The sequence below is a fragment of the Halichoerus grypus genome, chromosome 4, assembly GCF_964656455.1.
Source record: "Halichoerus grypus chromosome 4, mHalGry1.hap1.1, whole genome shotgun sequence".
Classification (NCBI taxonomy): domain Eukaryota; kingdom Metazoa; phylum Chordata; class Mammalia; order Carnivora; family Phocidae; genus Halichoerus; species Halichoerus grypus.
Genome location: NC_135715.1, coordinates 140,528,116 through 140,542,424, shown reverse-complemented (window position 1 = coordinate 140,542,424; position 14,309 = coordinate 140,528,116). Strand labels below are relative to the sequence as shown.

At 41.6% G+C, this 14,309-nt stretch overlaps 1 protein-coding gene across 1 annotated transcript in view; it reads left to right on the top strand.

Moving 5' to 3' along the window:
* Positions 1-14,309, top strand: part of TTN (titin) — a 274,297-nt gene that overhangs the window by 207,371 nt on the left and 52,617 nt on the right. Inside the window, 22 exon segments of the mRNA XM_078071037.1 lie at positions 91-393; positions 491-799; positions 915-1,196; positions 1,317-1,616; positions 1,703-1,996; positions 2,102-5,068; positions 5,392-5,712; positions 5,813-6,097; positions 6,192-6,491; positions 6,804-7,106; positions 7,356-7,631; positions 7,735-8,034; positions 8,130-8,432; positions 8,603-8,902; positions 9,597-9,884; positions 10,245-10,541; positions 10,630-10,932; positions 11,031-11,336; positions 12,431-12,718; positions 12,811-13,101; positions 13,192-13,479; positions 13,648-14,235. Coding sequence (XP_077927163.1) covers positions 91-393; positions 491-799; positions 915-1,196; positions 1,317-1,616; positions 1,703-1,996; positions 2,102-5,068; positions 5,392-5,712; positions 5,813-6,097; positions 6,192-6,491; positions 6,804-7,106; positions 7,356-7,631; positions 7,735-8,034; positions 8,130-8,432; positions 8,603-8,902; positions 9,597-9,884; positions 10,245-10,541; positions 10,630-10,932; positions 11,031-11,336; positions 12,431-12,718; positions 12,811-13,101; positions 13,192-13,479; positions 13,648-14,235 — 9,492 coding nt within the window.

Below are 14,309 nucleotides of genomic sequence, written 5' to 3'. Positions count from 1 at the left end.
TGCATTACATTTCTTTTTAGTGATTCAGTGTTGAATATTGTTAATAGGGAAAATTACATTTCTAACGCACTCTGCTAATGTTTGCTGTAGGGGTTCCTGATGCACCTGAGCAGCCAATTGTTACAGAAGTTACCAAAGACTCTGCATTAGTAACCTGGAACAAGCCAAATGATGGAGGAAAGCCCATCACAAACTACATCCTGGAAAAGAGGGAAACTATGTCTAAACGATGGGCTAGAGTTACCAAAGAGCCCATCCATCCATACACTAAATTCAGGGTTCCTGATCTTCTAGAAGGGTGTCAGTATGAATTCCGGGTTGCTGCAGAAAACGAAATTGGAATTGGAGACCCAAGCCCACCATCCAAACCAGTCTTTGCTAAAGATCCAATTGGTATAGTATTAAAGCATTCATTTGTGTTTTCACATTACCCGACTTTGTTTTCGGCTATGTTCTAGCTCCTTTTTTTTTTTTTTCTTTTATTACATAGCTAAACCAAGTCCACCTGTTAATCCTGAAGCAATTGATACAACATGCAATTCAGTTGATCTAACCTGGCAGCCACCACGTCATGATGGCGGGAGCAAGATTCTGGGTTATATTGTTGAGTACCAGAAAGTTGGAGATGAAGAGTGGAAGAGAGCTAATCACACTCCTGAGTCATGTCCTGAAACTAAATATAAAGTCACCGGTCTTCGGGATGGTCAAACCTATAAGTTCAGAGTAATGGCAGTCAATGAAGCTGGTGAATCGGATCCAGCTTATGTTCCCGAGCCAGTGCTAGTAAAAGACAGACTTGGTGAGTAAAATCTTCTCAGCTATAATAGCAAAGAAGATAGGTGTCTCGTTGTATATGCTTCATTGTAAAATACATGAACAAATCAAATCTGAAAGTACTATTTGCTTTATTCCAGAACCCCCTGAGTTGATTCTTGACGCCAACATGGCAAGAGAACAACACATAAAAGTTGGTGATACTCTAAGACTTAGTGCCGTCATCAAAGGAGTGCCATTCCCAAAAGTAACTTGGAAAAAAGGAGACAGAGAGGCTCCGACTAAAGCAAGAATTGATGTTACTCCAGTTGGTAGCAAACTTGAAATTCCTAACGCTGCCCATGAAGATGGTGGAATTTATTCTTTAACAGTGGAGAATCCAGCTGGTTCGAAAACTGTCTCAGTAAAAGTCCTCGTATTAGGTGCGAATTTTGATACTTACATATTTAATGTAATAACATATTGAAAAATAAATTTTGATACATTTTGAGCTGTTACTGGGTTAAATCACTTATTATAACTTCATTATTTAACACTTTCAGATAAGCCGGGGCCACCTAGAGATCTGGAAGTCAGTGAAATTAGGAAAGATTCTTGTTACCTTACTTGGAAGGAACCACTGGATGATGGTGGTTCTGTTATTACAAATTATGTGGTTGAGAGGAGAGATGTTGCCAGCGCCCAGTGGTCACCTCTTTCAGCTACATCCAAGAAAAAGAGTCACATGGCTAAACACCTTACTGAAGGCAATCAGTATCTCTTCCGGGTAGCTGCCGAGAACCAGTACGGACGAGGTCCTTTTGTTGAAACACCTAAACCCATCAAGGCTCTGGATCCTCTACGTAAGTTGCTTTCTCTGGATACAAAGGTTTTCTCTGACTGTCTTTGAGAATATTATTCATTCATCATAACTTCTTCTTTTGAAAAGATCCCCCAGGGCCACCCAAAAACTTACACCATGTAGATGTCGACAAGACTGAAGTCTCCCTTGTTTGGAATAAGCCTGATCGTGATGGTGGCTCTCCAATCACTGGATATTTGGTCGAGTATCAAGAAGAGGGCACCGAAGACTGGATTAAGTTCAAGACTGTGACAAACTTAGAGTGTGTTGTTACCGGACTGCAACAAGGGAAGACCTATAGATTCCGTGTAAAAGCTGAAAATATTGTGGGTCTTAGTCTCCCTGACACAACTATCCCAATAGAATGTCAAGAAAAACTAGGTAAATTTTGGACTGCCATTATTATTTTCTTTCTTTTTAAAATTCATATTGTGACTATTCATACTGTGAAAATCAACATCTAATTTTCTCATGTTCACTTTCCAGTGCCTCCATCCGTGGAGCTAGACGTGAAATTAATTGAAGGCCTTGTGGTAAAAGCTGGAACTACAGTCAGGTTCCCTGCCATCATAAGAGGTGTACCCATTCCCACTGCCAAGTGGACAACTGATGGGAGTGAGATCAAAACAGATGAACACTACACAGTTGAAACTGACAGCTTCTCATCAGTACTTACCATTAAGAACTGCTTAAGGAGAGACACTGGGGAATACCAAATCACAGTTTCCAATGCAGCTGGCACCAAAACACTAGCTGTACATCTTACTGTTCTTGATGTTCCTGGTCCGCCAACAGGTCCTATTAATATTCTGGATGTTACCCCTGAATATATGACTATTTCATGGCAGCCACCTAAGGATGATGGAGGAAGCCCTGTGATAAATTACATTGTTGAGAAACAAGATACAAGGAAAGGCACATGGGGTGTTGTCTCATCAGGAAGCAGTAAGACAAAGCTGAAAATCCCACATCTGCAAAAAGGCTGTGAATATATTTTCCGAGTCAGAGCAGAGAATAAGATGGGTGTTGGTCCTCCCCTTGACTCCGTACCTACCGTTGCTAAACATAAGTTTAGTCCTCCATCTCCTCCTGGTAAACCAGTGGTTACTGACATTACTGAAAATGCTGCAACAGTGTCTTGGACTCTGCCAAAATCTGATGGTGGCAGTCCAATAACTGGTCACTATGTGGAACGTCGAGAAGTGACTGGCAAATGGGTGAGAGTCAACAAAACACCCATAGCTGACCTGAAGTTTAGAGTGACTGGACTGTATGAAGGAAATACATACGAGTTTAGGGTTTTTGCTGAAAATCTTGCAGGACTAAGCAATCCATCGCCAAGTTCTGACCCAATAAAAGCTTGCCGGCCCATCAAACCACCTGGACCACCTATTAATCCTAAACTGAAAGACAAGACCAAAGAAACAGCTGACTTGGTGTGGACAAAGCCTCTCAGTGATGGTGGTAGCCCCATTCTAGGCTACGTAGTGGAATGTCAGAAACCTGGTACAACACAGTGGAATAGGATTAATAAAGATGAACTCATTAGGCAGTGTGCCTTTAGGGTACCTGGACTAATTGAAGGAAATGAGTACAGATTCCGTATAAAGGCAGCTAATATTGTGGGAGAGGGAGAGCCAAGAGAACTAGCAGAATCTGTGATTGCAAAAGACATCCTTCACCCTCCAGAAGTAGAACTTGATGTCACTTGTCGTGATGTTATTACCGTTAGAGTGGGCCAAACTATCCGCATTCTTGCTCGAGTCAGAGGCAGACCTGATCCAGACATAACTTGGTCCAAGGAAGGCAAAGTATTGGTCCGAGAAAAGCGGGTTGACATAATTCATGATCTACCTCGTGTTGAGTTACAAATTAAAGAAGCTGTTAGAACTGATCATGGCAAGTATATTATCTCAGCTAAGAATACCAGTGGGCATGCCCAAGGTGCTGCCATTGTTAATGTTCTTGACAGACCTGGGCCTTGCCAGAATTTAAGGGTTAGCAATGTAACCAAAGAGAACTGTACAATTTCTTGGGAAAACCCACTAGATAACGGTGGCTCAGAAATAACAAATTTCATAGTAGAATATCGCAAACCAAACCAGAAAGGCTGGTCAATTGTTGCTTCAGATGCCACTAAGCGATTAATTAAGGCCAACCTCTTAGCCAACAATGAATACTATTTCCGAGTTTGTGCAGAGAATAAAGTAGGTGTTGGCCCAACCATTGAAACAAAAACTCCAATTCTGGCTATTAACCCTATTGATAGACCAGGTGAGCCCGAAAACCTTCACATTGCAGATAAAGGAAAGACATTTGTCTATCTCAAGTGGCGGCGGCCTGATTATGATGGTGGTAGCCCAAATCTGTCCTATCATGTTGAGAGGAGGCTGAAGGGCTCTGATGAATGGGAAAGAGTACATAAAGGAAGCATTAAAGAAACCCAATACATGGTTGACAGATGTGTTGAAAACCAGATTTATGAGTTCAGGGTGCAAACAAAGAATGAAGGTGGGGAAAGTGACTGGGTGAAGACAGAGGAAGTTGTTGTGAAGGAAGACTTACAGAAACCAGTACTTGATCTGAAATTAAGTGGTGTGCTAACGGTTAAAGCAGGGGACACCATTAGACTTGAGGCAGGTGTTAGAGGCAAACCATTCCCAGAAGTTTTATGGACCAAGGACAAAGATGCTACGGACTTAACAAGATCACCAAGGGTCAAGATTGATACCAGTGCTGATTCATCCAAATTTTCGCTTTCTAAAGCAAAGCGAAGTGATGGCGGTAAATATGTAATTACAGCAACTAACACAGCTGGCAGTTTTGTGGCCTATGCCACTGTCAATGTTTTAGATAAGCCTGGTCCTGTAAGAAATCTGAAAATTGTTGATGTGTCCAGTGATCGCTGTACTATTCGCTGGGATCCACCGGAGGATGACGGTGGCTGTGAAATCCAAAATTATATTCTAGAAAAATGTGAGAGTAAGAGAATGGTTTGGTCTACCTATTCTGCTAATGTCTTAACACCGGGTGCTACAGTAACACGTCTCATAGAAGGAAATGAATATATTTTCAGAGTCCGTGCAGAAAATAAAATAGGCACAGGGCCTCCAACGGAAAGTAAACCAGTCATTGCAAAAACCAAATATGATAGACCTGGTCGCCCGGATCCCCCAGAAGTCACCAAAGTAAGCAAAGAAGAGATGACTGTGGTGTGGAATCCACCTGAATATGATGGTGGAAAATCCATCACAGGATACTTTTTGGAGAAAAAGGAAAAACATTCAGTACGATGGGTCCCTGTTAACAAGAGTGCAATCCCCGAGAGACGTCTCAAAGTACAGAACCTCCTCCCAGGACATGAATATCAGTTCCGTGTCAAGGCAGAAAATGAAATTGGAATTGGCGAACCAAGCTTGCCCTCAAGGCCAGTGGTGGCAAAAGACCCCATAGGTATGATGTTCTTGCTTTTTCTGATATCACACCAATTCTTAATCTCGAGCACAGAGGTGTTAGACAAATAAGCTAAGTCCATGCCATCAAAACTTTAGCCAGTATTTTTCCAAATAGATCTTTTACCAAATCACCTAAAGTGGACAAACAACAGTAGATTCTAAATTTATGAAGGAAAATAAGGACTCAGTGACTGAGAAGTTGAATGTCCTATCTTTGATTAACTGAGAATGGACTACTTTATAAAATAAACTACACATTAGAATATCACCAGGAGGAGTTATTGACAGGTAAATTCATTCTTATATATTTATTATTTTCAGAACCACCTGGTCCACCAACCAATCTCAAAGTGGTCGACACAACCAAAAGTTCCATAACTCTTGGATGGGGAAAACCAGTGTATGATGGTGGCGCGCCAATAATTGGATATGTTGTGGAAATGAGACCAAAGCGAGAAGATGCATCACCTGATGAAGGCTGGAAAAGGTGCAATGCTGCAGCACAACTTGTTCGCATGGAGTTCACTGTTACCAGCTTGGATGAAAACCAGGAATATGAGTTCAGGGTGTGTGCCCAAAACCAAGCTGGCATTGGGCGCCCTGCAGAACTAAAGGATGCTATTAAGCCTAAAGAAATCCTAGGTGAGACCCTGTTTTATCCTAGGATTCATTCACTCCACACTTCTCCCATGATTTCCCCACGTTCTGAAGAGTCAACTAATGGTTTTCATGTCATTTGCAGAACCTCCGGAGATTGATTTGGATGCCAGCATGAGAAAACTTGTCACAGTGAGGGCAGGATGCCCTATCCGACTATTTGCCATAGTGAGAGGAAGACCAGCTCCTAAAGTCACTTGGCGAAGAGTGGGTATTGACAACGTGGTCAGAAAAGGACAAGTTGATCTGGTTGACACTATGGCCTTCCTTGTCATCCCCAATTCCACCCGTGACGACTCGGGAAAATATTCCTTGACACTTGTGAACCCAGCAGGAGAAAAGGCCGTGTTTGTGAATGTCAGAGTATTAGGTGGGTTGCTAACAAGCTCCTCCTTCCCCTTCAGAAACACATCAGTTAAGAAGGCTGAGGAGACACATATATCTGCTTTTGTGGTTCTTTACAGATACTCCCGGACCTGTGACTGATTTAAAAGTTTCAGATGTCACTAAAACGTCATGCCACATTTCCTGGGCCCCTCCTGAGAATGACGGTGGGAGCCAAGTGACACATTATATCGTGGAGAAGCGTGAGGCAGAGAGAAAGACGTGGTCAACAGTTACCCCGGAAGTCAAGAAAACGAGCTTCCAAGTCACCAACCTCATCCCTGGGAATGAGTACTTCTTCAGAGTCACTGCTGTCAATGAATATGGCCCTGGCGTGCCAGCTGACGTCCCCAAACCAGTGCTTGCATCAGATCCTCTGAGTAAGCACTGTCCTTTTTCCTCCTTTTAACTCCAGCCTCCTCCCTGAGCAAGGTCAAGATACTGAAACATGTTCATCTGCCACACCAAAAGGGCTTTAATTTGTAGAAACCCAAACAGCCCAAATAAATCTCTAACTCACTCACTGAAGAGTGTTTTAATCTGCCCCATCTTGTACTTTTCACATTCAACATACTGAGCTCCAGTTTCCGGATGCTTCCAAGCAAGTGGCACACTCAAACATTTAGGTAGAGTAACAAAGAGTTTGGATTAGTGTACCTGGACAGTTTTTCTAAATCACATTTTTCTTCTAGGCGAGCCAGATCCCCCAAGGAAACTAGAAGTTACTGAAATGACCAAGAACAGTGCTGCATTAGCCTGGCTACCTCCCCTGCGTGATGGAGGCGCTAAAATCAATGGCTACATCATTAGTTACAGAGAAGAGGAGCAGCCTGCAGATCGCTGGACAGAATACTCGGTGGTTAAAGATCTCAGCCTTGTTGTCACTGGCCTAAAGGAAGGAAAGAAGTATAAATTTAGAGTAGCAGCCAGAAACGCTGTTGGAGTCAGTTTGCCAAGGGAAGCTGAAGGAGTGTATGAAGCCAAAGAACAGCTGTGTAAGTGGTCACTGTCTCCTTTTATCCCGTGATAAAAGTTCATTAGAATTTTCTTCTCACATCCAGACTGGACTCTCATATTTTCTATTTGGTTCAATCTTATTTTTTAAAAATATTGGCTGTATGGCAAACATGAATTTGAAGCCATTAATGGGTTGCCACCCACAGTTTGAGAAACACCAGTAGAGTTCCCCACCAGAGGAGATCCATCCTCCTGACAAATGTAATGAATTTTTGTTTTACTTTTAGTGCCTCCAAAGATCCTTATGCCAGAGCAAATTACTATTAAAGCTGGGAAGAAACTCCGAGTTGAAGCCCATGTGTATGGAAAGCCTCATCCAATCTGTAAATGGAAGAAAGGAGAAGATGACGTTGTCACTTCCAGCCACCTGGCAGTGCATAAAGCAGACGCCTCTTCAATCCTGATCATAAAAGATGTTACTAGGAAAGACAGTGGGTACTACAGCCTCACCGCGGAGAACAGTTCCGGGACAGACACTCAGAAAGTCAAAATTATCGTCATGGGTAGGTTAAGCATTAGACAAATGGCTATCTAAATATGAAGATCAGAAACATTTTTTTCCTATTAAATCCCTGTTCTTATATTTCTTTCTCTTGGTTTATGCAGATGCTCCTGGGCCCCCTCAGCCTCCGTTTGACATTTCTGACATAGACGCTGATGCTTGCTCCCTGTCATGGCACATTCCTCTGGAGGATGGAGGCAGTAACATCACCAATTACATAGTGGAGAAATGTGACGTGAGCCGAGGTGACTGGGTGACAGCGCTCGCCTCAGTGACAAAAACTTCCTGCAGAGTTGGAAAACTGATCCCAGGCCAGGAGTATATCTTCCGGGTCCGTGCTGAAAATCGATTTGGCATTTCAGAGCCTCTCACATCTCCAAAGATGCTGGCTAAGTTCCCATTTGGTAGGTTTCTTTCAGGGAGAAAAAAAAAATTTTGTTTTCTTTCCAGTCTGTTACTTAAGAAAAAAACCTGACGTTTCCCTTGTCTTCCTCTCTAGGTGTTCCTAGTGAACCGAAGAACGCACGGGTCACTAAAGTCAACAAAGACTGCATATTTGTGGCATGGGACAGACCAGACAGTGATGGAGGGAGTCCCATTACCGGTTATCTGATTGAACGCAAGGAAAGAAACAGTTTGCTCTGGGTGAAAGCTAATGATACCCCTGTCCGGTCAACTGAATATCCTTGTGCTGGCCTTGTAGAAGGTCTTGAGTATTCATTCAGAATCTACGCACTAAACAAAGCTGGATCCAGCCCACCCAGCAAACCAACAGAATACGTAACTGCAAGAATGCCAATTGGTGAGTAATTTTTGTTAATATTACAGTAGCATATTTAAATCTCAGGGTCTCTGAGGATTATTACTTCTATTCAGAGAGATTCTGAATATTTCTGGGTGATGATGTGAAATATGGAAGTTTATAACTTCTGCTGTTAAGATAAATGCTGAGAATACCTCTTTTGGTTTCAGATCCTCCTGGAAAGCCTGAAGTTATTGATGTTTCCAAGAGTACTGTATCCCTCATCTGGGCTCGTCCAAAACATGATGGAGGCAGCAAAATTATTGGCTACTTTGTAGAAGCTTGCAAACTTCCTGGTGATAAGTGGGTACGGTGCAATACCTCACCTCACCAGATTCCCCAGGAAGAGTATACAGTCACTGGCTTGGAAGAGAATGCTCAGTATCAATTTAGAGCAATTGCCAAGACTGCAATAAACATTAGCCAGCCCTCTGAACCTTCTGATCCAGTGACCATCCAGGCAGAAAATGGTAAGATTCCACCTTTGCCTATAATACTCAACAGAAAGTACTCATGATGTATATTTCTCCTAATGAAAAACAAAATATATATCAAGGGAGGAAAAAAACAAGTAAAATGATAAGTATTTTGTATACAGACAACTAAAAATTATGATTATGGAAAATCTTAATAACATGTTAAACTAAAAAAACAGATACAAAACTGTGAGGACCATGTAATTTCAACCATACATAGGCACAGAAAGATGACAAGGAAATGCACCAAATGATAATAGTGAAAATTTAAGGATGTTGGAATTATGGAAGATAATTTACTTTTTTCTTTATACTTTCAGCATTATCAAACTCCTATATTAAACCTATATTCTTTTTTAAGATTTATTTAGAGAGAGAGAAAGAGTGCAAGCAGGGGGAGGGGCAGAGGGAGAGAGAGAATCTCAAGCAGACTCCTCGCTGAGCACGGAGCCTGATGCGGCACTTGATCTCACGACCCCAAGATCACAACCTGAGCCGAAATCAAGAATCGGATGCTTAACCGACTAAGCCACCCAGGCGCCCCTAAACCTATATTCTTTTATAATAAATGTTACTTGTAAAAATCCCATCTCGAAAGAGAGCGAGCCTATGAATTTCCTACTTTTATTAACAAGAATGACATAATATAGCTTTGCTTACATTAAATCCTGATCTTCTTTCTTCCCAGTTCCTCCCAGGATAGAACTGAGTGTGGCTATGAAATCTTTGCTTACCGTGAAAGCTGGAACTAATGTTTGCCTGGATGCTACTGTTTTTGGTAAACCAATGCCAACCGTCTCTTGGAAGAAGGAGGGCACACTATTGAAACCAGCAGAAGGCATAAAGATGGCCATGAAGCGGAACCTATGCACCCTGGAGCTGTTCAGTGTGAACCGAAAGGACTCGGGCGACTATACCATTACTGCTGAAAATTCAAGTGGTTCCAAATCAGCCACCATTAAGCTTAAAGTGTTAGGTAACTATAGTGCTTATTTAGAATCTCATATTTTACTTCGGTTGATGTGAGGTAATAGAATTTACAAAATCATATGTGAGAAAAGATACATAATGATGTATCGTTTGTAATCAGAGAATTATTCTCATCATGGGGTAATGGCATTTTTAGGCTGAAAAGAGCATTAGAAGTCATATATTCCAGTTACATATTTTACATATAAGGAAATTAAGATTCTGAAAAATTATGTACTTTCCAAGGTCCTACAGGAAGTTAATGACAACATAAAGACTGCAGTCAGGTCTCCAGACCCGCAGTCTACTCATTCCCCATTTCACATGTGTTAGTGGAAAACTTCACTTATCTTTCTTATTCTTTCAGATAAACCGGGTCCTCCAGCATCTGTTAAAATCAACAAAATGTATGCAGATCGTGCAATGCTTTCTTGGGAACCTCCTCTTGAAGATGGAGGCTCAGAAATCACCAACTATGTTATTGACAAACGTGAAACAAGCAGACCCAACTGGGCACAAGTCTCGGCTACAGTGCCCATCACCAGCTGCAGTGTGGAGAAACTCATAGAGGGCCATGAATATCAGTTCCGAATTTGTGCTGAGAATAAATATGGTGTGGGCGATCCAATCTTCACTGAACCAGCGATTGCTAAAAACCCATATGGTAGGAACATTTTCCTTGAGTTTTTCATTTGACTTTTTAAAGGTTACCTTTTAGACTGGCATATTAACTTTTCAATCAATCTCTGCAGACCCACCCGGGCGCTGTGATCCTCCTGTTATTAGCAACATAACCAAAGATCACATGACGGTAAGCTGGAAACCACCAGCAGATGATGGCGGCTCACCCATCACTGGCTATTTGGTTGAAAAGCGAGAAACCCAGGCAGTTAACTGGACTAAAGTCAACAGAAAACCTGTTATAGAAAGAACAATAAAAGCAACAGGTCTCCAAGAAGGCACTGAATATGAGTTCCGAGTTACAGCTATAAATAAGGCCGGACCAGGGAAACCCAGTGATGCATCCAAAGCTGCTTATGCCCAGGACCCTCTGTGTAAGTTTTCATGAGAGAGTCCCATATCTTATGTTATAATCAACCCTGAACAACCAAGAATGAGATTTTAATGAAATTTTTCTGTTATTTATCCTCAGATCCTCCTGGCCCACCAGCTTTTCCTAAAGTATACGATACGACCCGTAGCTCTGTGAGTCTATCTTGGGGCAAGCCAGCCTATGACGGTGGTAGCCCTATCATTGGCTACCTTGTTGAAGTAAAACGAGCTGACTCTGATAACTGGGTGAGGTGCAATTTACCAGAGAAGCTACAGAAAACCCGCTTTGAGGTTACTGGCCTAATGGAAGACACAGAATATCAGTTCCGCGTGTATGCTGTTAATAAGATTGGATACAGCGACCCCAGTGATGTGCCAGACAAACACCGTCCCAAGGACATCTTAAGTAAGTATTATCAGGAGAAATAGAGTTTTTCTCATCAGGCATATTATAAAAGGCAGTATAGAACCCCCTTATGTAGATTTGTTTATTTATGAGCATTAGAGTTGGTAGCTCCAGGAGTACATTGTAATGGAGACTGGGTTGGTACTTTATGATATCCTACACAGACCAAATGGAATGCACGCTGATCTGTGGCTTTGAAAAGCTTTTCATATTTACATGAGAATTCATGTCTTCAAAAGAAGAATATGGAACATAGGAATTTTATTCTGAAAATAGTCTTTTTTTAACTAAGTAGTGAGCTATTTGTCATTCTAATGGGCTTTTTTTTTATCTTCTAATCCATCCTTCTTCATAAGTATGTAATTATAGGCTGTCCATCCTAATTTCCCTTCTCACCATTTTTCTATTTGCTTATTTCCCATAACCATTTCTCCCTTTATTTTGAATTACTTGGTGTAATACTTCACCCCCTATATATTTTTCTTCCCATATGAAATAAAGAGAGCCAGATTATACATCAGAGAGCTTCACTGAACATAGAAAAGAAAAACAAGAATGGAAGAGAGCCAAGAATCAATTATCTAGGGGCGCCTGGGTGGCTCAGTCGTTAAGCGTCTGCCTTCGGCTCAGGTCATGATCTCCAGGTCCTGGGATGGAGCCTCACATCAGGCTCCCTGCTCAGCGGGGAGTCTGCTTCTCCCTCTCCCTCTGCCTCTCCCCACTGCTCCTACTCTCTCTCTCTCTCTGTATCTCTCTGTCTCAAATGAATAAATAAAAAATCCTTTTCTTTAAAAAAAAAAGAATCAATTATCTACGTTTAATAGAGAGAGTTTGAGAGTATGGAAGGTTTGTGAGAGGAGGAGGAGAGAAGGTACAGATCCTTCAGGGCAAACTTGGGTTTAGCCTACAGGATATTAGAATATAGAAAGATCAACAATCACTACAGAGTGTTGAAATAGTTGACAAAAGTTTTGAGGATCATACTAAGAATTTTTTAGAGACCTAGAAATCAGTTCTGAAAAAGAAACTAATTTAAGAGTGGTAAGGTTAGTCCTTGGAAATATATTTGACCATTAAATTATTATTTTAAACAGTCCCACCTGAGGGAGAGCTCGATGCTGATTTGAGGAAAACACTCATATTACGTGCTGGAGTTACAATGAGATTATATGTACCAGTAAAAGGACGTCCACCTCCAAAGATAACTTGGTCTAAACCAAACGTCAATCTAAGAGAAAGGATTGGACTTGACATAAAATCAACGGACTTTGACACTTTCTTGCGCTGTGAAAATGTGAACAAATATGATGCAGGAAAATATATCTTGACTCTGGAGAACAGCTGCGGTAAAAAGGAATATACCATTGTAGTGAAAGTGCTTGGTAAGTCTATTTGAAGAAAACAATCCTATGTTAAAAATGTAGTTTATGTATTTTTTACATATTCATTTCTTATTTGTCCATGATTTGTCCAGATACTCCCGGGCCACCTGTCAATGTCACTGTTAAGGAAATATCCAAAGATTCTGCTTATATTACCTGGGATCCTCCCATTATTGATGGCGGAAGTCCCATCATAAACTATGTGGTGGAAAAACGTGACGCAGAGAGGAAGTCCTGGTCTACGGTGACGACTGAGTGCTCAAAAACAAGCTTCCGAGTGTCTAACTTGGAGGAGGGAAAATCCTACTTCTTCAGGGTGTTTGCTGAAAATGAGTATGGCATCGGCGATCCTGGTGAAACACGAGATGCTGTCAAAGCTTCTGGTAAGCAAATGAGCTACTACCCCATCATTTTGAGTGACCTCTTACCTTGGTTATCTGGTGCTTAAACCTACCATTTCTCCTTTGCTTTAGAAACTCCTGGACCAGTTGTGGACCTGAAAGTGATATCTGTAACGAAGTCATCTTGTAGCATAGCCTGGAAAAAGCCTCGCAGTGATGGTGGCAGCCGAATTACCGGATATGTAGTAGATATCCTGACTGAAGACAATAAGTGGCAACATGTTATGAAATCATTAAGCTTACAGTACGCCGCAAAAGATTTGACTGAAGGCAAGGAATATACCTTCAGAGTGAGTGCTGAGAATGAAAATGGAGAAGGAACCCCAAGTGAAATCACTGCTGTGGCAAAGGATGATATTGGTAAGCCTTTAGCCACGCATCTTCATTTTCCCTTTATTGCCATCAAAAGTGCACTCTTGAGCCCTACTCACAGGCTTATCTAAAAATCCTTTAAAAATTATAATAATCTGAAAAAAATTAATTGCCTGGTCTGAAAAATGACAATAATTTATCTCTGCTGTTTTACAGTGGCTCCTGACCTTGACTTAAAGGACATACCTGATTTGTGCTACTTGGCTAAAGAAAACAGCAACTTCCGTCTGAAGATCCCCATAAAAGGCAAGCCAGCTCCATCAGTATCCTGGAAGAAAGGGGAAGATCCTCTACCAACTGACACAAGAGTCAGTGTTGAGTCAACTGCAGTTAATACAACTCTTGTGGTACATGATTGCCAAAAATCTGATGCTGGAAAATACACAATCACACTGAAGAACGTTGCCGGCACCAAGGAAGGAACTCTTTCTATAAAAGTTGTTGGCAAGCCTGGCATCCCCACGGGACCAATCAAATTTGATGAAGTCACAGCAGAAGCCATGACCTTAAAGTGGGGTCCTCCAAAGGATGACGGAGGTTCTGAAATCACCAACTATATCCTAGAGAAGAGAGATTCTGTAAACAACAAGTGGGTGACCTGTGCCTCAGCTGTCCAGAAAACCACCTTTAGAGTAACCAGACTTCATGAGGGCATGGAATACACCTTCAGGGTCAGTGCTGAAAATAAATATGGTGTAGGAGAAGGCCTGAAATCAGAGCCAATTGTTGCTAAACATCCATTTGGTGAGTGTCTCAGAGTCAGAAAACACAAAACAAAACATGTTTTTGAAAAAAGTTCCCTAGTATAACTCTTGCAT